Source organism: Wyeomyia smithii, chromosome 2, assembly GCF_029784165.1.
Source record: "Wyeomyia smithii strain HCP4-BCI-WySm-NY-G18 chromosome 2, ASM2978416v1, whole genome shotgun sequence".
Lineage (NCBI taxonomy): Eukaryota > Metazoa > Arthropoda > Insecta > Diptera > Culicidae > Wyeomyia > Wyeomyia smithii.
Window position 1 is genome coordinate 11631163 of NC_073695.1, and position 22834 is coordinate 11653996.

The following is a 22834-nucleotide window of genomic DNA, read 5'->3' on the forward strand; positions in this document are numbered from 1 at the left end:
GGTTTGCAGCAGAGTGCACGAAGGAAAATTCGGCAGGTTTTGTACGGCCTGCTTCGAGAGTTTTTTCTCGAATTTACTGCACCATCAAATGTTCGTTAATCGATTTTTTTTTCGCTAAGTTGAGTTAAAAAAGGAGTGAAAGAAATGCACAAAGGATGAGCGTTTTCAGTTTTCTGTATGTATGTATTTGATGCAATGGATAGATTAACGTATTCCAGTAAAAGCTCTTGATTCGTACGATTTTAACACGGCTTATTGCAGGGTTCTTATCTAATGTATCCGCGAGACTTAATCGTCTGATGACTGCGCGGTCATACCAGGAAAAACCTAATTTGATTAAAGCGTACCTGTGGTAAGCGACAGGCAGGCGACAAGTGCTATAACTCAGGTATTTACCAGGAGTTTGAAAGAAACTGAGTTGTTCTTTGTGCTTTGGAATGTTTATTCGTTGTTTGGAAATTTTAGATTTTAAGTTTTGGAAACTGAAAATCGTAATTTGGGGATACGGTTTCTATATTGAGAATAAATATGCAATTCGAGACTTAAGACTGGAATTTTTAGTTTTGGTATTTGGAACAAGGGATATTGAGAATCAAATTTTTCCTAACAGTATTTAGAATTTTAATTTGTGGCGTTAATTTCGACTTTTGTACTTTGAATCAAAGTTTTAATGATCTTAGATTTACGATTTGTGAATATTGGAGTAGGAATTTGAGATTTTTTGAATTATCTAGGATTTATTATTTGAAGTGAAAGTTGAGTAATTGAGGTTTATGATTTGGGGATCTGACAATTGAAAAATTGGCTAAAAAATTGTGATTAGGTGTGGAATGTTTGGTATAAAACTTGGCAAATAATGACACTTTTAAAATTGTAAATATATTTAGAATTTGGAGTTATGGATTTGAGATTGTGAACTTTTTGGGGACTAGTGATAAAAAATATTAGCAGTATAAAAAATGAAAAAATCGCGGATATTAGACTACATGTTATAACGTGAAAAAAAATACGAATAAAAAACAACATTTAAAACTTACTGTACTCCTACATACTTTTCGGGTTCGATAAATTGAAGCGTGGATTTAATTTTAAATCTAGAATACTTATGTTTAAAGATCCATCTTAGATTTTAAAACCTGAAAATTTTACAAAAAAAGTTTTGAGATATAAGCTTAGGCGTCGTAAACAAATTACACAACGCATGAAGGGGGGGGGGGAGGGGGGTTGAGTCTGCGTTACTTATTGTTACATAGGGGGAGGGGGGGGGTTAGTAGGGACAACTACGTAACTACGATGTCGATGTACGATGGTCACGTTGTTCAGCGTTACGTATTTTTAGAGGAGGGGGGAGTCATATCGAACGTTACATAGGGGAGGAAGGGGGTCTGAAATCCAGACTTTTAGTGTTACGTAACTTGTGTACGAAGCCTCATGGGATATGAAATATGAATAACATATTTTATGTAAGATATTCGAAATTTGTAATTTACCATTACAAAATTTGAGTTTGTGGTTTAGATTCGGCAAGCGCAATTTAAAAATTGAAATTAGATATTGGAGTGGAAAACCACTAGGTTTTCATATTTAAAACTATGGATTCCATGTTTTGGATTGCTAGTTTACAATGTGTGATTTGGAGTTTGATATTTAATATTGAACGGATATTCTGAACTCTGGATTCTGGAGAGTTAAAACTTGAGTTCAGATTTGATTTGATGTTCAAGCATGGAAATTAAGACATAAACTGTTATTTCTTCGCATTTGGAGGCCCGGATTTGGTGTTTTAACTTGTTTTTTTAATGATATGTAAATCGCGAGCTTAAAATTTGAAATTTGACATGAAAAATTAGAATTCGTGTTTGGAATTTGCTAGTTTTGGAATTTGGGATTTGGGATATTAAATCCGGTAAAAGATTTATGATATTCTAATGAACCTTAGGTTATGGAATCTCCGATTTGGAATTGTTGGCAAGGATTTTAGGATGAAAAATGTCAATCTTTTCAATTATTGGTTTAAGATATTGAACTCCTGGGAGTTAGAATTAATTGTTTTCGATCTCGCATTATTTTGGGATTTTAGATATAAACATTTTCTTTTTTAATACCCGCAATTTCGAAATTGCAATTATTTCTTAAATTAAAGTTCGGTCTTAGACAGGCCCAAAGATTATGTTTAGGAGTTTGAAATTTTTTAATTCAAGTTTTTGGAATTTGAAAAGTAAATAACATATTTTATGTATGATATTTGAAAAGTATGGCTTGCTTCTAATGTTGAAAGATTTTGTGTTCTGTTCATTTATAATGAGTGATTATGGGTTTGATATTCAAAATTCAACAATTATTTTTAATTTTGGATATAAAATAACGGATTCGGAATTCGAAACCTAAAGATCTTGGATGGGGATTTAAGATTTCCAGGTTGAATTTGTTGTTGAACAACGATATTGAGTATTTAATGTTTGAAATTAGGATTTATGATAACAGAACATTGAAGTATTGGATTCTGATAGTAGGTAATAAAACTTGAGATTAGAACCTGGGACTTGGATCTCGAGTTCGGAATTGTTGGAATATAATTTAGAACATATAGTTTTATGTTAGGAATTTGCAGCTGAGCAACTCTCTCTGAAACCGTCCCACTGGTGACATGAGGTCTTTAAAAAAGGATATTTTTATATCTAAATGATTGAAAGTAGCGAAAAAATGAGAAAAACACTTCGGTTAGTTCATATTGATGGACCCCTCGGCCACAAATCGGTAAAACGGTTTTTACAAAAATTGATTTTTAAGCAATTCTTGACCTTATTGATTTATTTCTCTTGAATTTGTCATTGAACCCCCTGCAACCAATACATCGTTTTCAAGAGGAATGATAGAGCTTTCATTTGAAGTAGAAAAAAATTGGCCGCCATCTTGGATCTCGCCGCGAACTTGAATTTTATCAAAACAATGAGTTTTTGAGCAAATTCGCAACCACCGATTTTAAATTTGATATCACCATTGGAAAACTGAGAAAAAATGCTTCAAGTTACATTCAAAACATTAGGTGAGCATTGAGTTTACCTTGTCATTCTGGTCACTTTTCAAAATCAAGCTTCAAACAATTCAACGCATGACGCGCGGCCAATATCAAATAAACGCAATATGCTGAGCCTGTGGTGTGTTTCTGTGTGTAGTGTATATTAGGGGCCATCTATGTTCATTGTGGACAGATTTTTAAAGATATGTTTAGGACAGTTTTCGCGTGTTTAGTAATTAAACAAATTAATATTAGATTTTGTTTTTGCTACTGTTATATACTGTTGTTTTCATGCATTAAACTACTATCAACAAACTTAGGTATGGTATACCAAAGTATAGTATGAATCAAGTATATCCCGGATAATCTGGAGGAGATTTGCGTATGCCAGCGTAAATAAAGTGAAAGTAGAATCATCACTTTTTTGATCTCTAGCAAATTCTTATCGACGAAAAGGGTACGTTTGCTACATAACGAAATTCAGCCAATTGATAAAAGGCTATTCAAAAATTACGGTGCGTGGATGCACTTACTACCTGTGAACTAGGAATATTGACTGTCTACATCATACGCACACCACAGGCTCAGTATATTGCGTTGATTTGATATTGGACGCGCGTCATGCGTTGAACTGTTTGAAGCTCGATTTTGAAAAGTGACCAGAATGACAAGATAACCTCAATGCTCACTTAATATTTTGAATGTATCTTAAAGCATTTTTTCTCAGCTTTCCAATGGTGATATCAAATTTAAAATCGGTGGTTGCGAACTTGCTCAAAAACACATTTTTCTGATAAATTTCAAAATGGCAGCGAGATCCAAGATGACGGCCAATTTTTTTCTACTTCAAATGAAAGCTCTATCATTCCTCTTGAAAACGATGTGTTGGTTGCAGGGGATTCAATGACAAATTCAAGAGAAATAAATCAATAAAAAGGTCAAGAATTGCTCAAAAATCAATTTTTGTAAAAACCGTTTAACCGATTTGTGGCCGAGGGGTCCATCAATATGAACTAACCAAAGTGGTTTTCTCATTTTTTCGCTACTTTCAATCATTTAGACATAAAAATATCCTTTTTAATAGTTCAAGATTTGAAATTCGCTTGGATCTGTAATTTTTTTAAACTCTTGAAGGTGATGTTTGAGAACTCAGAATTTTTAATTGTGGATTTTGATTCCAGCTTGCTGGAGATTGGGATTCAATGAATCCGGATTTTATGTTGGATCATGAATGCAGATTTCAGATTTATATTTTTGAGTCGATATGAATACATATATATTGCGAAGAAAATCAAGTGTGTCCATAAACCATATGATAAGAGTCAAGATTTTTAAAATTATAATTCGAAATATAAATTTCTAAAACCGAAAGTTGCGGATCCCAAATTTCAAATTCTTTTGAGCAATTCCACCCTACTTCGCAAATTGATCCCGATCGATCATTTCCGATTCAGCTGAAACTTTGCACAGTTGTTCCTTTTTGATGAAGAGGTCATTCTGTAATATCAGTTCTTCATGTAGATTCACGACTGCTGTTTCAAAGGGGCCTATCCAAAACTGTGACTGATGCATAAAATATTTTATATCTGAAAAAAGGGCTTGTTTAATTGAAATGTATTTTTGCCAAATTTTCCAAATTGTCACAAATATTAAATATCTTCATCTATTTATATACATTCAAAACAACAATGTTTGCTACAATCTGTCGAAATTCGGTGATGGTAAAATGTGAAATAAAAAAGTTAAGAATTTCAAACAAAAAATTATTTTTAATTGAGCCTAAATGGTTCGTATGACTTCAGAAAAGTTGTAGATAGCATTTTTGTCGTTCCAGAACAAATATATACCGTAAGAAAGTAAATATTTCTGTTTAAGAATAAGTGAAAAGAATCTTCATAAATTGGATATCTGCAAAAAAATCTGAAATATTGTTCTCAAAAACTACACATTATTGTCTATACATTGATGCTTTTGGATCATGGTAGAATGAAAATTAAAAAGATTAGATATTTTGGAAATAACGTATTTATTTTTACAGTATATATATTTTTTTGGAGGATGAAATTATTATATACAACATCGTCGAAGACACTTTACCGATTAAACACACTGTTTAAACGCTAAACATATTTTTTTTTATCAATAATAGGCATTAAGCGCAGGCGGTTTTCCCATAACTTGATGTCCCGGGTTTTGTGATGACATAAATGGAACTTTGGGAACATCTGTGCAAAGTTTCAGCAAAATCACAAATGATAGATCAGGATCGATTTGCGAAGTAGCGTGGGCTTGCTCCCTAAACCTTTGTATTTGGTGTTTGAAACTATGGATTTAGTGTTTCAACCCTCTAGTGCCCAAGCTAATTCCTAGATGGGCTTCAGTAAAATCAATATGAATCATTATAAACACTTTTTAAGTATTTAATGAAGCTATTTAGAGCTTTGACTGAAGCCCGCCAAAGGGCGGCATTGGGTACTAGAGGGTTGGTTCAGGCTTTGTGATTCATTGTTTGAGAGGATTTGGAGTTTGTTAAAAATTAAAAATTTGTAGTTTTGAATTTTTAATCTGTAGTTTGGGATTTGAGATTGACAATTCGATGATTGCGTATGAAGTAGGGAATCCTCCGGAATTAAAAAAAAAGAAGATCAGTGTTTTGTGGTTCTGGTTACAGGATTTTTGATTCAGTGTTCAAGGTTGAAATTTTCAGAAGAAGTCTGAGTTTTTGACATTTGAATGTGAAATTTAAGTACTCAGAATCTTTACTTGTGGTTTTGGATTCGAGCTTGTTGGAGGTTGCTATTCAATGATCCTGGATTTTATTTTGGATCGTGGATGCAGATTCGAGAATAACAATTTGAGTGTATATGACTCCATACACGTATTAATACTGAGGAAACCAAGAGACTGTCGTAGAAAATGCATTTTCCATTGAAAAAATCCATCTTTATTCATAAGATAAGAGACAAAATCTTTGAAAATTCATTTCGAAACATCAATTCCCAAACCAAAAGTTTCGGACCACAAATCTCAAATTTTAAGTCAATTCTAAGTTCAAATTTAGAAATCTTAAATTCGAATCCTGCAGAACGAAATCCCACAACTTAATTACTCTTCCTGAAATCTAAAAACCAGAATCTGAAAATTCGAATGAATTTTGACTTACGAACTCAGAATTTTTTATTGAGTTTGTTGGATATAGCAATTCGGAGAATCTGGATTTTATTTTTGGATTGAGAATGTAGGTTTGAGATATATAAATTGAGTGTAATATGTTACTCTCCATACGATAAAAACATTTTTTGTATTGAACCAGCTAAATACTTTGTAAATTGGAATAATTGAACATTGACAGGGTAAAATTATCGAATCGATTGCCTCAAAGTAATAGACAAAAGTTTACCAACTTGAAATCCCACTTACCACTTGAGAATGCTGATTCCCAGAGGGATCATGCTTGAAATCGTTCTGGTTTTTCGATGTTTGAATGTAATGTTATCTTCTGGCACATAAAAACTGATTGTAAAAAATTGAACTGTAACTTTCTACCAATTCAATTTCCTACCAAATGCCATCCTTCAACGCGCGAATCACGACTCCACAACAACGCGGAGGACGTTTTCCGCGAGCTTCAAATTTCAAATCAACGCACGAATTATGCTACAAGCAACAAGCTCCAGCGTGAAATTTGGCGTGACCTCCGGGAGAATGCAACCTCGAGACAACTTCCCATGGATTTCATCCGACTCCATACCCCAGCAGACAGAGGCAGCATAATTATGCCATCAAAGGGCATCAATTATGCAAATTCCATCTCATCAATTACCCATTCGTCGTTGTCGTCGTCGTCGTTCATCGATTGATTGATCCGGACCGGTAGTTCGAACCTTCTAACAAGGCAGTTCAAACTTTCGAGAAAGCAATACCAAAGAGAGGAAAAACAACCCTTTTTGACTTTCAGTTGCAGTTGAACGTTTTTTTTCTTTGACCTAATTCTAAGCGTGCGAAAAAAACTTGTTCCGAGTTTAGCTTCTGCTACCAATTAACGTTTTCAGCACAGTTATTAGTTTACAACCCGCAGAATTCTCCTGCACAGCAGGGTGGTAGCGTGCCACACTTGAAAGAAGAAAAAAAATCAAGAGGGCAGTAAAGTTCTACACTTTTTACCCCCGTCGCAATAAAAAGCGGAGATCAAACCCAAATGTTTGCGATTTCTTTGTGCCAGCGCCGCCGGACTGTCTAGCGAGGCATTTTTTCAGCCCCCTTCGGGGCTGTCTGCTACTCGAACCTATCGATGACGTTTCGGGGTGTGTCGGTTCTCACCGCCGTCGACAGAATTGGGTCATCTCAAATTTCACGGTTTATAGCAAGAGACAAAAGAAAAAAAACATGACTTACGGTATCGCTTCATCAGACTTTTCTTATATGCGGCCCGCCCCTGACCGCGCGGGTGTCCCTCCGAGTCCGGTCCGGCCGAATCGTCGGAATCGCTACCGCCCGAATCGTGCCTAGTGCGCCGTTTGATCTTCATCGACAGATCCAGCGGACGGTCGTCGTCACCTAGTTCTTCCTCTTCCGACTTCGGGTAGTGATCGGTATCGCCACTGACGGCACCACCTGCCTGACTGTCACTGTAATCCGAGTCGGGATCGTCACGTCGTTCCGACAGAAGCCGTCGACGGTGATAGCGATTTTCCGGATCCTCCGGATATTGATACCGATCGGAACCACGAGCATCGTCGTCTGTGGATCGCCTCTCGGCGCAGTCTTCGTCCTCTTCGGTGCGCTGGTGTTGCTCGGGATGATAACGATAGTACCCGGGGACTGTAGTTACCTGTTGATCTTCTTCGATCGAGGTACGACGCACCGGACGTTCTTCCTTGATGTAACGGATTACATTTTCGGTACGCTCTTGAATTACCGAAGTGATCCGATGTGGATGCTGGTGTGGAAGTGGTGGCGTGGCTGGTGGAGTCCTCGAGCGGGCCCGGTACTGTGGTTCCGGATACGACTCGGACGGAGCATAGTGGGTAAAGGTGGCCGTTGGAGTTCCAGGGCGTGAGTTCGGTTCACGTTTGTATCTGTAGTGATGCTCGTCGTCCGACGGAGGCAGCGACGATCGACGGATGATGATTCGAGACGGTTGCTGCTCAATGGCCGGCGACGGCGACGGACTGTGGGCTGGTGGCGACGGAGTTCCCGGCGGTGACGGCCCCGGAGGTTCCGTTTGCCCCACAAAGTGGGGTGACATATGCTGCAGCATCATCATTGCAGCTTTCCTGTTTTGGTGATGATTTTCCTTTCCGATTTCACACGCACTTAACACTTGTTTGTTCTGTCCCAAATTTTCCTATCTTGTTTTTTTTGGGGTAGTTTGTAGTTTGTAAATAGTTTATAATTCTCTTTCTTGCTTTCTTACGGTTTGAACTCTGACACTTTGCACTATTGTTTTCAACAACTTGTGATTTTCCAACGAAGTATAAATTTTCACTAGAGGCTTCAATAATTGGCTACAACATTCTTCTTGCTTAACTACAAACACTATTTAGGTTATACTTTTCTAGGGGGGTGATTAAAGCTGTTCATTTTTCTATAAGTTTAATTACGCATTGCCTGGTTATTATGTCAAGTCGATAAATTTCCAATTAGGCGCTTGCATTTTCAGCAAATTGCACCGCAGTAATTTGTGCGCACGGTGCAGACTGAAAGTTTACCGTTCACGGCTTAAGCTTTCTTGTTTCCAATAACATTACTTATTGATGACGAACCGTCGAGCTTCGGCAGCACTTTTTGGTTGTGTCATTTTTTCCGCGTTTTCCGCGTTGTGTATGCTTACTATTTCAACAATCCCTGAGTCACAACACAAGCACAGCATTTTTCGTTCCCACGTCCCGCGGCTGCCGTACTACGGACTGTACGGAAAATGTAACATTTATCGATAAAAATTCGCCTTCAAAAGGACCATCCTAAAACTCACACACGCACGCACACCGCAAAGGAGACACATGGGAAAGGCCTTCACCCAGAATAGGCCGTCCGAAAGGACGATAATCCTTTTTCCGTGTTTCTACACTTTTCCACGAAAACACACCACTCGCACTCGCTGACAGTCTGGGAGTCAGACAGAACCCGGGTCTCGCCCGGCTGCCCGTCGTCGAGTTTTTCTTCCCAAGTTTTCACTTTCAACTTGGCGCTCCTGTACGCGGCAAGCCAAGGACTAACGGCGGATGAGATTCGGCTTCCAACGAGCTTTTCTCGAGTATCACCCGAAAATACGAACCCCACTCAGCTTCCTCCCCGTTCGCTGCCGGTTAGGATCTGGAAAATGGGAACGGGAAAACTGTCTAGGGTGTGCTCAGCTTCTGTGTGTGGTCGTATGCGAGAGTGTGGGTTAGACTCGTCGTCTGATGAAGACTCTATTCACTTTTCCTTTCGGGACACTTGCCTCGTTACCGAACGTCTGTCTCTGTCTGTGCTCTGGAGCCACTACTTTCCACGGGAGGAAAATTTCACTTTTCACTGTGTTCTTCTTCCTTCACTCGGCAAGCATTGGGAACGGGGGCGGTGTCTGCTCCGCACGACAGTGTGTCTCACAGGGCTTGCCGCTATCGACTGACTTATGGGTTTACTTCAAAGGGAAAATCTAATTTTCTGATTTGTTTGATGGCTAGTTTGGTTACACTTACACGGGTTGGTTTTTTTTTTCTTCTTAAAAAATTCCGACGCTCTGCTTTTCTGAGGTAGACTCTTTGTAGCTTGTTGTTCTTTTTTTACATTTTAAGAAACCACTAATTTTCTCGCCGATGCTCGCACTTACAACCGTGGCACTACTTGCACAAATAATCGAGAACAAAAACACAACACAAAGCGACACACACGGTCACGGTATTTTCACTAAAATTTTTCCTAAACATTCCTCGAATAAAAGTTTTTGTGTATTTACGTTATATGGTTTAACATTTTTCCTAAAACAAACCGAAGAGGAAAACTATAGTCCTATGTATAAAAATCGTTTTGAACAACGATATAAAACAAAACGCGTATTCACACGATCCGTTCTTGAATCGGAATGACGAAACGGTACAAGAAATGACAGCTCTGTGCTCCGACCTTCCTCTACTTTTCCAAAGCGGCAGCATGAATGCGCGAGAGAACAAATCGCCACCCAACCGACCGACTAAAGTTAAAGCGACACAGTCGCAAACCCGAACGCCGAAGGAAAACCCCGTGGATGGGAGAGCCAGCCAGCCAGCCAACCACGCAGAGTAGGTATGAGAGCGAGAGCGTAGCTCTCAGTGCGTCGCGTCTTGTGTGTGTAGTGTAGCGGTATGCAATTTGCAATCCACCCATTCTTATCGCGTCCGTCGTCTGCATCGACGAGAAGTGCAATCATCGCGACGCGATGCAGACCTTCCGCTGGTGTTGGTGTATTAAAAGCGAAACTTTCCGTGTATGTACACGGAAAATTTGCATTCTTTTTGTCGCTTTGCTTCTGCCTCCCCGCCTGCTATAGGTACCGTGTGGTGCAGCCTTTGTGCGGGAGAGTGGGTAAACGAAATCGAAAACTGGCGCACGCAATCCGTGCCACTTCGGCTCGACGCTCGGTGTTCGTTGTGTGAGTGGTCGTTGCTGTGGGAGAGTGCATATCGAGAGAGTGAGAGAAAAACGAGGCGTACAATCGCACAAAGCGGAAAAGCGAAAAACCATGATCTCCGTCACAGCACCCCCTGTTTTCCGAGGCTTTCCGTCGCCGTCGGCGTTTGATGCTGGACGCACGAGTGCATTGATGTACCACACAGGGTAGATTTCATGTAGGTACATATTCTACATTCACCCAAGGGGGTTTTGCGTGTATGTATAGTCGTGCTTCTGGCTGTGCTTGCTCTCTTGTTGAAAAGGTATCTCCCTTGGTGTGGTTTGTAAACATATGATTCTGCTCTCGTGCTTTGGCAGTAGTACCCAGCGTTGCCAGGTATCCAGATTTTGCTGGATTATCCAGATTTTTGGACATGTATCCAGGTAAACAGCTTTGATGTCAAATTATCCAGATTTTTCATGGATGATCCAGATTTTATCCAGATTTTATTTTCTCTGTTCCGCAAAAAGGTCATCACTTCAATTTTGGCGCGGAATTTTGCAATTTTGTCACCTCAAATTTTGCGTACACCAAGACTTTTATCCGAAAAATTAACCTTTCACCCCACGAAATGACTGCCAGATTTTTTCCAGATTTTTATTTTGCCTTTTCCAGATTTTTTAAAAAATGACCTGGCAACGCTGGTAGTACCCAAACTTTAGCCGAAACGAAGAGAGAGAACAGTGGCGCTATCGATGAGATTTTATTTGCTTGTGTAGAGTGGAAGAAGGAACTTCGATTGATTGGGGGGTCGACCGAAAATGAAGGCACAATCTGGTGATGGAATGTTTGTAATTTATGAAATTTATGAAAATTAGATCAAAGTTGTTGGTTCTCAAACGCTCTCGCTAAACATTAGGTTTGAACAAAATGAGGATGCAAACATGTTTTCTGGTGAATAATGGTTAAACCTTGGATAATTTTTTTAACTCTTTCTGTTCTTTACATGCATCTCGAATTTATAATTTCTGTACCTGTTGAAAACTTGGTACGATTATTTCAGTATAGGATAATTTTAGTTCATTGAATAGGGTTTTCGTCGGTTTTGAGCTCCGTGTTCCTATAGATGATTTCATTAATTGGGAGCTTAAAAAAATATATTTAAAATTATGAGAACATCTCTTCCTATGTCTTAGGAAACGTTTTTTCGATTTCTTCAAGGCACCTCAGAATATTTTTTTTTAGTTTCCGTTTTGTTCTTCAGAAGTGTTTATAAGTTTGAGAGTTTAGGATTCTTCGTATTTTTCGACAATTTTCTATTCTGGATATTTTAACCCTTTATATGGTCTTCAGTTAAACCTCTGAAAAGCTTCAATCAATACTTAAACAAAGTTTATAATATTTCAAAGTGATATTCTCGAAGTCGGTCTGAAAATTAATTTGGGCACTAGAGGGTTAACATTAAAGATTTTGTTTGTTAATTTATTTTGCAATTTTGTAGAAAGTTTTACTGATCTCAACGTGATTTGAAACAATAATCTGAATCAGTAAAGAAAAAAATCTATTCTAAGATCGCACATTATTTTTTTCTTACAGCGGTTGCTAGAAAACATTACTATTTGTTGCTTTTTTATATTTGAAGGATTATTACTTTCAGACACGGGGCTACTTTCTATATTTTTTTACTTTAGAATCATCTTTAGATAGTTTAGATAGTCTTGTTCAGGATGTCTAGTGAACTTAAAAAATAAAATTTCATAATTAGAGGATTTTTTTCCCACTGAACCACTGCGACCATTTTTTGATCCATTGAGGTAATAATTAAAGGATTTTCAGTACATTATTTTCCTATCCAGAACCAAAAGTACAGTAATACATTTTTCCAAAAATTCATCAAGATTTTCTGTTACATAATTTCAAATATATTGGAAGGAAATAGAAAACGTTTAAAGGTCCCAATTAAAAATAAATCAGAACATGCCTTTGTAACGATTTGTAATTCAACTAAATTTAAATGGCATAGCAGAAATGCATTTTTCTATATTGTCGTTTTCGTTTTCGCGGTGTAGCTACTCTTTTCCCGCGCTATACTTTGCAGCTTCAAAAAAAAAAAAAAACATTTTCAGTGTCGTTGCATTGGTATGCGTAATAATGGGATAGCTGTCAATTTGTTTTGTTTTGGTCATTATCGCATTCGTCATTTTGTCTCGTTTCCATTTCATATGTCCATCTCGCAATTGTGCTGAAAAAAATCTACCTGACGCTCCACCACGTGGAACGAGAACCTAAACAAACCAGTTTTGACACATACGTGTGAATGAAGAAGGGTAGTCCGAAAAGTCAAATAAAACATTTACGGTGTCAAAAGTGTCGTTTGAGTGTAACTACACCGCGAAAACGAAAACGACATATGCCTTGTCAAAAAAGTCATGGATGATAAAAGCTTTATCCAAAATAGGTTTACTTAGGAGCAACTTCACAAAAAATATCCCAGTTCCAATATTTTTTTTAGTGTCATTTTCGATTTGACTGATATTTTGCCTAGATGTTGTGCCTTTGTTTATTTTTTTTAATCACGACACATTTTTGAGAAGCTATGTAAAAAAGGTATTGACGATTACAAATATTTTTAGAACCAAAATCGTTTGTTTGATCGGTATGATGTCTTCGGCAAAGTTTTAGATAGAAATTTTCGTCCTGTTGAATAAATATACACTTAAAAAAAATTCTTTTTGAAAAGGAATTAAAACAAATATTAAAACTAAATATCTCAAAAAGAATTTTTTAAAAAACTATTTTTTCAATAAAAAATACAAAAGATAAGCTATGCATTGATGGCTGTCCAATCAAGGAAAAATAAGTAACAGAAAAGTTAAAATTTTCTATAAAAACGAAAAAATAAATAAAGCTAGAACGTTCGATTTGATTGGTAAGACGTCTTCAGTAAAGTTACAGAGAGTAATTTCGTTCTTCCAGAAAAAAAATACACCGTAAAAAAATGCATTTTTTAAACTCACTTTTGTGGAACTGCTCTTAGGCTTGTTGTCGTTTTGAAATACTCATCGTGAACCAGTAAAATTATAAAATGTAATCATTAGATTACCGAATCAACAGCTAAAAGTTGACTTACAAGCATACTTATCATCATCAGAAGAGAGTACAGAAGTTAGTGAATTTAGTGAATTGAGAGAAAAATGCTTTTCGAACAGTGAAAATTCACTAATTGGGCTAAACATACTCTGACTTTTCTATCCAGATAAAAAATACATTCCCTGATAACTCTCAGTTTTGTAGGTTTTCAGACGCTGTTATTGTATTTTGTTCTATAAACATTATTCTTGGAAAATGCTAGGAATATTTGTATGATGCCCTTAATATTTTTTTTTCAAAAACTAATATAATTGCAATTAGACTGTTTAGGTATTAACTAGCTCACCAGTTTAGTTTACAGAGTTTCTGATATCAATTTGTCGTACTGCTTTAAGTAAAATTATACCCTAATTGAAAAAAGGCAAAAAATTATATTCGATACAGATTTTGCGATACTGGAAAGTCTTGTGTTCAGGTTCATTAAGGCAACAATGTGTGCAGCAGGGAAAGCGAAAAATAAGCGAACTGAAAATATGATACAGATTTGGAAAAATACACCGCATCTCGACGGGATGTGTGTTCAGGTAATCTCTTTCAGAAAAATATTCTTTTTGAATCACTGTGCAGCAAATTGAAGTTGATTGCTACCAGCTTTTACATTGTTAATGCCTAAATAGTTATGTCATTTACTGGAATATCTTATTTTTTCGCACGCCTTTTTTGAATTACAATGAAGTTTGTTTCATTTAGACAGTTGAACCGTCAGATTGATTGAACTGTGACATCATAATAGTTCATGCAATTTTGTTCTTATTTACTTTTTGGCAAACATTCACTCGCAAAAAAAAAACAAATGATTAGCTCTACTTAGTTCTTAAAAAAGGGGAATAAATAGTTGTTCATTTCTTTCCACGTGCTTAAACGCAAATACTGAGTTCTACTAAATTATTCCTGGTAGATTGTCTCATAATTCTTTCTATTTAGCCTCAATCACTGGTAAAATTTTAAGATTGTAAAATTGATTGTAGTTTTTTCTGACTCATTTATTTCTCAATCCTTTCCGATTACTGATTTCCTCCCTATTTTAAAAAACAGTTCTTTCCCTTCCTATTTTAGAGAACTGTGACCTTTGGTAACTATTGTAACACCGCCTGTAACACAATTAAAGACCAGGCATTGTACGCTATTTTTAAATTATGTTGTGATGAAAATATATACAAAAACGTTGAGGCACGGGAGCAAATAGAAGAATACATTTCTAACATTGACCGCGATTATCCAATGAACACTATGGATAATTAAATTTAAATCACCTATTTATTCCACCATGAATAATAAATTTCTGTCAATTCATGGTTCTGATGAAAAAACCTAATTTTGACCTAGATTTTACTCAGAAAAAAAATACATACAACATTCTCTTTTGTGTATAACTTTATATTGCATAAATTAATAATTGATTAAGTTTTGGGTTGAATTATTTAGGAGTGTTTAGAGTTCACATGTAGGAAATCGAGATGGCTTCCAAGCAAGAAGTGCTTCAACAGAATATTAGGTGTGGTCATGGAAAATCCAGGCCAGAACCACAGGTGGATCGCGAAACTGTTAGGAGTCGACCATATTCACTGTGGTAAAGTCATTCAAGGTGACCCAGACGACTTAACGGCAAGCTGACAGCGAAAAAAAAACGAAGACGATTGACCTTGTGGAAGCAAGGAAGCTGAGGGATCGTTGAACTTAATTCGAACCTTTTGACTCGGACCGTGGCCGGAAAATTAACTCTTCCGTGTAGTTCTTCCAGCAGGATAGTCTTCGAGATAGTGAAGGTGCACCGAATCTATAAACAAAATATGGTGGCCAATGTCCGCGCCTAGAAACTGTACCGCGAGTGGTTGCAGCAGCCGAAATGCATCGTGGATGACGAAACGTACATGAGAGCGGACGCGTAGTAAAATTCGCTTCTCACTGTTAAGTGGATTAATCACAAAATTGCAACTCCTAATAAATAGAAAATAATTAATGGATCAACTTTCCTGAAGGCACTATGGCTCTAAAATCAATGTTTTTGGGTCAAACTAATTTTGATCTCGTTTTTGCAGCTTTGGAAACTGTGTGCATCGGCTAGTCCCGCTTCGATATTCAATAGAAAGATTCCAGAAGTCCAGAAATCAGGAAGGACCAGGATTTGTAGAAAGAGTGAGTGAAATTGTGTATGAAAGATGGTGCGAGTGTTGGACAGGATTTGATTGTTTGCGCCATGTTCAAGGTGCAAGTATTCAGCCTAGCAGAGGAACCAACTTTGCAAAACCATAGCAAATATGGTAGTTCCAAAAATACTCGATTTAAAATTAATTTTTGCTTGTTTGGTGAGTACAAAAAGACTATAAAAAACCTAACGATTGTCCGCAATTTGAGGATCGATACGACAAGTGATTTTGCTTCACGACAGTACCAGGCCTTATGTTGCAAAAGTCATTGAAATTGAATTAGAAATGCTTAAGCGGGACAGCACCATGCATCTTTCCAGTGTGGTAACATTTTCGTAATAAATCATGAAACAATGTAAAAACTGCTAACTTCTCTATGGACGCTCCACAGAGCAATTCGAAGACTGTGCCAGGGTTTACCACTTCGGGGTATAGGTAGATACCGTGTGTGTTATTTTATTTCCAATAAGATGCAGACAATTCTTCGACTGGTTGTGGGCAATCGGTTCTTGCTCTCCCTCTCCGAGTTTTGCTCGACGGATGCAGCTTCGTTCGTATATGCGAGACGACGACGACGACGGTCTCTCGTTTTGGGGTACCGCAAGCAAACGCATTCTCTACTACCGCCGCCGTCGACGACGGATTTGACACCCCTATACAGAGAGACATGTGGGAACGAGTGAGAGGGCATGATTTCTAGTAATCCATCGCACAGGAGAACATTGAAAGTGGAATGCAACCGTTCGGTTGATAGGTTGGAAGGAAGGACGGTAGGACAGTGCATCTGGTAGGCTGGCGGAAAGAAGGCGGATACTGCCACTGCTGCCGTCACCACTCTCTACCATGCCTTCAGGCCAGCCCAGGCTAGGTACCAATCGATCCACTATCGGCTTGGTAGCAGCAACAGCGAAAGGGAAGCGCGCTTGCAGTTTTCGCTCTTGCCTGTCTCCGGCTTTGCGTTTTGCACTGCTGCTGCTGCTGCTGCTGCTGTGTGCGACGGTGATGATGTTTCGCTTGTAGGTTGTTGCGTAAAAGCAACATGCGTTCACTGTGCGAACTGCGGATAGAGATAGGCGTTCGCGCTTTGTGCACCTTCTGCGACCGAAATCGAGAGGAAAACAGATTTTGTGATAAATGAATCATGTTCGGCGTACAACGTTTAATGTTATCCGCTTATCGGAATCTTTTCGATTATTCCGCGGTGGCGTTTGGGAAAAAGGTGGTAGTAAAACGATTGAGTATGTATTGAAGTATGAAGGCTGATTGTCGAATTATAAGTTGGGGTTAGTAATTAAACTTCACCCATACTTTGCTAATTTCTCAGTGCCTTATTTGTTTCCGTGTCGATAGCACGTCAGGTAATTTGTTTAATTCATGAGCTCTGAATTGAAGTTATGGCGAATTAGGCCGAGTAAAAATGAATTATATTACCGAGGACTAAACAAATTATACTTATTTTCGGCTGGGTTTTGTAGTGGGTGCCTTATTCCGGTCTGTATACATCCGAACCTGGTACTTACATATCGCTATTTGCACGAAACAAAAGTTTAACATACCTGAAATAGAAAAGAAAAATAGCACTTTATTATTCATCTTCCCATCTGCTTAAAGTAATAGTTTGGTTTTAAACAATAACAAACATCGAATTTTGTGAACGCAACCCAAACTCAGCATCTCATGCTGAGAATTTCATTTCCCCCTATCGGAAAACCATGGCTGTTGGTTCATGTTCGATTGCGAGCATTTTTTACCGTCCTTTCGGTTTCACTTTTGGGCTTTTCGGCCGCCTACCGCTGATGATGATGATGATGATGATGATGACCTTGAAACCGGAACACCCACCCCTGATATGGCTGGGGTTTTCCAGCTGTATAGTAGAGTGGGTGGATAGGCTCTGTCTGGTCAGGTTCGGTGGAATCGCTCGAGAGTAAAATGGTAACAATTTGGCAATCATTGTAAAAGAGTGGAAACATTTTTGTTACCTTGTTACCTAATTATGAAATGCATATGAATGATAAATGCGGTCAACGGTGTCGGATTTTTGTCAACAGCAAATTGATGAAAGTAATAATTGATAAATTGCGTAGACGACTGACAATATAAAGCGCTGAGCTGCCTTCCCTTCGATAATAAGTGAAAATGAGTCTTGTCAACACAATGTTGTCTCAGTTTACGCAGAACATACCAAGCATGGCAACGGCAGACTCGGAAAGTTTTTCTCTCGACAGTGTAGTGTTTATTTGATAAGCCATTCAGCTGTTTTGATTTGATCTTGAGAAATCATTTTTATCTCAAGTTGAATTCAGCCGGATTAGCAAAATAAAGAGATCATACATTTCTTATTTTCCAATCATTACTATACTAATAAGGTTACATCATGTGCTACAAGAAGTAGTATCGCCTCATATCAAAAGAGTTCAAAAATAAAAAGATTGTGTGCAAAGCCACCATCACAAGATTGACGTAGGACTATATAAGGTTGTTTGTTACATGTTGGCATCTGGGCCTTATTGTGGTCCTAGAAATACACAGTTGTGTGGTTTTCAGCCAGTTGGGCTGTTTTTCTAGATATTATCCCGGTCCGAAAAATTCCTATATTAGACGGTATTGGAACTTGTTTTTAGTTCTGCTTGGTCAATATCTGCATTCAACAATTTGAATATCTGCAAGGCTTAACAATTTTCAACAGTACATAACAGTTAACATAAAATGAAGGACATGCGTTGAATACTAACTGAGTTATAAGCATTTGATATTAAACAAAAATAATCACATGTTCGGATTTAAAATATTTTAAAGTCTATCAAAAGCTGTAGTTCTACGTTTGGAAAGTCAAATATGTTACGAGAAAGACAGGAGAAAGAATAGTCGGAACAGATGGATCAAACGTAATTGAGTAGACTGAAAAGGTAGACAAAGGAAAAATAAGTTAGACTACGGCAAACATAGACTGATGAAACCGGACAGACACCTAGATGGGATAGACAGAGGCGTTGCAGACAGTCAAGCAGTCGGGACAGAAACAGCATCCTGCGGTGTAGTCAACCAAATGAAAGTGACACATATAAATCAGACAGACAGACAGACGGAAACGACTAGATAAAGGAAAAAACGAGAGTTCGAAAGACCGAAAGAGGGTAGACAGAAAAATAAAAAAACTCAAATATAGATAAAAGACAGAAAAAACCCGAAAAAGTAGATCAGATAGAGGGGAAGACAAAACTACGGAACGACACAGAAATAGCAAAAGACACAATACCAGAAACAAAGAAAAACAGAGCGACAGAACTAAAGAAAGACATAAAAAAACATGAAAGAACGAAAGACGAAAGAAAAAGAAACAGAGGCAGTTGAAAAAATAAAAAAAAAACAAAAGAACAGGAAGGCGAAAAGACAGAAAGTTAGGAAATTAGAAAGAAAGAAAGACAGAATGATAGAAAAACAGGAAGACAGAAAATAAAGAGACAGAAAGATGCTGATGCTAAAAGCAGCATAGAGACAGGAATACAAAAAAAAAATAAAAAGGAAGGAAGACATGAAGAAATATAAGTCGGACTCGATTATATAGAGTCTCGATTATATATTGACTCGATTGTATATGATTCTATTATATATAATTTTAGACTCGATTATACTGCCCTTCCAAGCATAGTTGTCCCAGTTTGCATAAGGTTTGTGTAGAACACTGATTGGAACGGCAGTATAAATACAGTAGCAAAAAAATTTTTTTGAATTTTATATATGACTTATCTAGAGCTAATATACCGTAAGAGGATATCCATGAAATACAATACGCTTAATGGAAAGAAAAAAAAATAAAAAAATCAAAAATTTAAAAAAAAATTCATTATAAACAAATAAAAATATCTAAATAAATAAAATTTCAAAAATACCAAAAAAAATTAAAACCATTGAAAAAAACATAGAAAAAAATAAATTTTTAAAAATTTAAGAAATTAAATATAAAAAACGAGTTGATAAATCAAGAATATATACAGATTAAAATTTTTCTACATATTTGACTGTAATTACATCAGGAATAACTATAAGATATGTATTTTCTTTGTAAGAAATGTATTTTCTGACTTTTAGAAGGATGAGTCAAAAATAAAATTCTTATTTATTTGAAAACAACGAGTCATTTATGTCGAATAAATAAATAAATTTTTTTTTCTGACTCGGTTATATATAAAATTCGATTATATATGGTGAAAAAAAATCGGAGACTATATATAATCAAGGTCCAACCTGTATAAATATTGAAAAATTGATAGGAGGCAGAAAGATGAAAAAAGATAAAAAATAACAAGAGAGAAAGAAAAGTAGGTAGAAACAGAATTACAGTAAGACAAAAATCAAGAAAAACAGAAACAGACGGAGGACATAAAGACGTAGGGGCGGAAAGACGCAGAGACAAAGAGACAGTAAAACAGGAAAACGAAAAACCAAAATTATAGGATGATTGAAAGACAGATGCACAATAAAAAAGAAAAATAGTAGAACAGAGAACGAATGGAACCGATAGGTAGAAACACAGGCGGAGAGGAAGACATAACAATTGAATGACTCAGAAACAAAATAAGTGAAAAAACAAAAAAAGAAAGACAAAAACAATAGAATCACGAAAAAAAGCCAAACACAATAATAGAAAAACAAAAACAGAGACGTAATGACAGAAAGACAGAAAAACAGAAAGACAGCAAGACATTCAAGCAGAAAGACAGAAAAACAAGAAGAGAGAAAGACAGTAGGAAAAAAACAGAAAAACAGAAGAACAAAAAACCGGAAAAAACACAAGACAGAAAGATAGAAAGACGAAAAACGAAAAACGAAAAACAGAAAGATAGAAAAATTGGAAAATAGAAGACGAACATAGAGAAAAACACTGAAAGAAAAAAAAACAGAGAGATGTATCAACGGAAAGACAGAAAGACAGAAAGATTGAAAGACAAAAAGACTGAAAGACAAGAAGACTGGAGACAGAAAAACAAGAAAGACAGGAAGACGAAAAACGGAAAACATAGAGATTGAAAGAATAAAACAAAAAAGAAACAGATATTGAAAGACAGAAAGACAAAAAGGCTGAGAGACTGAGAGATAGCAAGACAGAAAGGCAAAAACACAGAAAGATTTAAAAAACAGAAACACAGTAGTATAGGAAGACAGAAAGACGAAAATACAGAATGACACAGACTCTCCTGTACGGAGAGCAAGAAAAAGAGACAGGAAGTAAGAAGACATAATGACACAGAGACAGGTAGAGAGTAAAATAGAAAAAACGAGAAAATACAGGAAGATAGAAAGGTAGAAAAACAAAAGGACAATTAAACAGAGAAATAGGAAAACAAAGAGAGAGTGAAAGTAAAATCGATAGGGAGAAACACAGAAGGATAGTAACACATGAAAATTGAATGAAACAGGAACATAATAAGGAAAAAAGTCAGAAACAACAGTAACACGAGGAAGAGATAAACAGAATGACAGAAAAACAGAAAGAAAAAAAATAAAAAAAGATAGACAGGAAGACCAAGAGACAGAAAGACCGAAACAAGAAAAATACAATATCAGAAAAACAGAAATACAGGAAGCCAGAGAGGCAAAAAATAGAAAGACAGACAAACAAAACTATCGTCAAAAATACAGAAAAAATAATGGAAAAATAGCAATAGAACTTTAGATAATAGAAGAGAAAAAGACGGGAAGACACAGTGACAAAAAGATATTCGAAAAGACAGAAAGACAAAACAGAACAAAACAAAAAAAGACAGGAAGATAATAAAGCAATCAGACAGGAAGTCCAAAAAACACCGAAAAATGAAAAAAATTAAATGAACAATGAAAACCGAAACGAAAATGATAGACAAAAAATAGATAAAGATAGAATACATAATAATGGAATTAAAAAAAAGAGACCAAAAATAAAAATGAAGAGAGAAACAAACGAAGGTAGAAAGACAAAATAACAGCAAGACAAAAATATATAAAAACAGAAAAACGACGAAAATACAGAAAACCAGAAAGCGAAAAGGCAGAAAAGAGCAAGAAAAAGAGACAGAAAGACAGAAGACATAGAGACAGAAAGACACAGTAACAGAAAGATAGTATAACAGAAAAACAAAAATACAGGAAAATTAAATGGAAAGAAAGAATTGAATAGAAAAATAGAAAGACAGAACAGAAATACATAAAAATAGAAAACAGATAGGGATAATAAAAACGGAAGGTAGAACAGAGGGGCAAGAAGACGGAAATATTTAATGTCACAGAGACAAAAAAAGGATAAACAAAAAATAATAATAGAGGCAGAAACAAGAAAAATAGATAGACAGAATGACAAGAATAAACAAAAAAAGATCAAACCGAAAGACTGAAAGATGAAAAGACGGAAAGACAGGAAGACAGAAAGACAGAAAGACAGAAAGACAGAAAGACAGAAAGGCAGAAAGACAGAAAGACAGAAAGACAGAAAGACAGAAAGACAGAAAGACAGAAAGACAGAGATACAGAAAAACAGAAAAAAAGAATGACAGAAAGACAGAAAGACAGGAAGACAGAAAGACAGAAAGAATGAAAGACAGAAAGACAGAATGACAGAAAGGCAGAAAGACAGAAAGACAGAAAGACAGAAAGACAGAAAGACAGAATGACAGAAAGGCAGAAAGACAGAAAGACAGAAAGACAGAACGACAGAAAGACAGAAAGACAGAAAGACAGAAAGACAGAAAGACAGAAAGACAGAAAGACAGAAAGACAGAAAGACAGAAAGACAGAAAGACAGAAAGACAGAAAGACAGAAAGACAGAAAGACAGAAAGACAGAAAGACAGAAAGACAGAAAGACAGAAAGACAGAAAGACAGAAAGACAGGAAGAGAGAAAGACAGAAAGAAAAAAAAGACTGGAAGACAGAAAGGCAGAAAGACAAAAACACAAAAAAGAACACAAAG

At 36.6% G+C, this 22834-nt stretch overlaps 1 protein-coding gene across 2 annotated transcripts in view; it reads right to left on the reverse strand.

Annotated features, from left to right (window-relative positions):
• LOC129720952 (ecdysone-induced protein 74EF-like) overlaps positions 1 to 10210 on the reverse strand; it is a 92519-nt gene extending 82309 nt beyond the window's left edge. The window contains exon 1 of one of the 2 annotated variants that reach the window (XM_055672913.1): positions 7415 to 10210. In XM_055672913.1, the coding sequence (XP_055528888.1) occupies positions 7415 to 8285 (871 nt within the window). In that variant the 5' untranslated portion in view covers positions 8286 to 10210. The remainder of the gene's footprint in view (positions 1 to 7414) is intronic. The other variant, XM_055672915.1, reaches the window with a different exon arrangement.
• Between the last annotated feature and the right edge of the window lie 12624 nt (positions 10211 to 22834).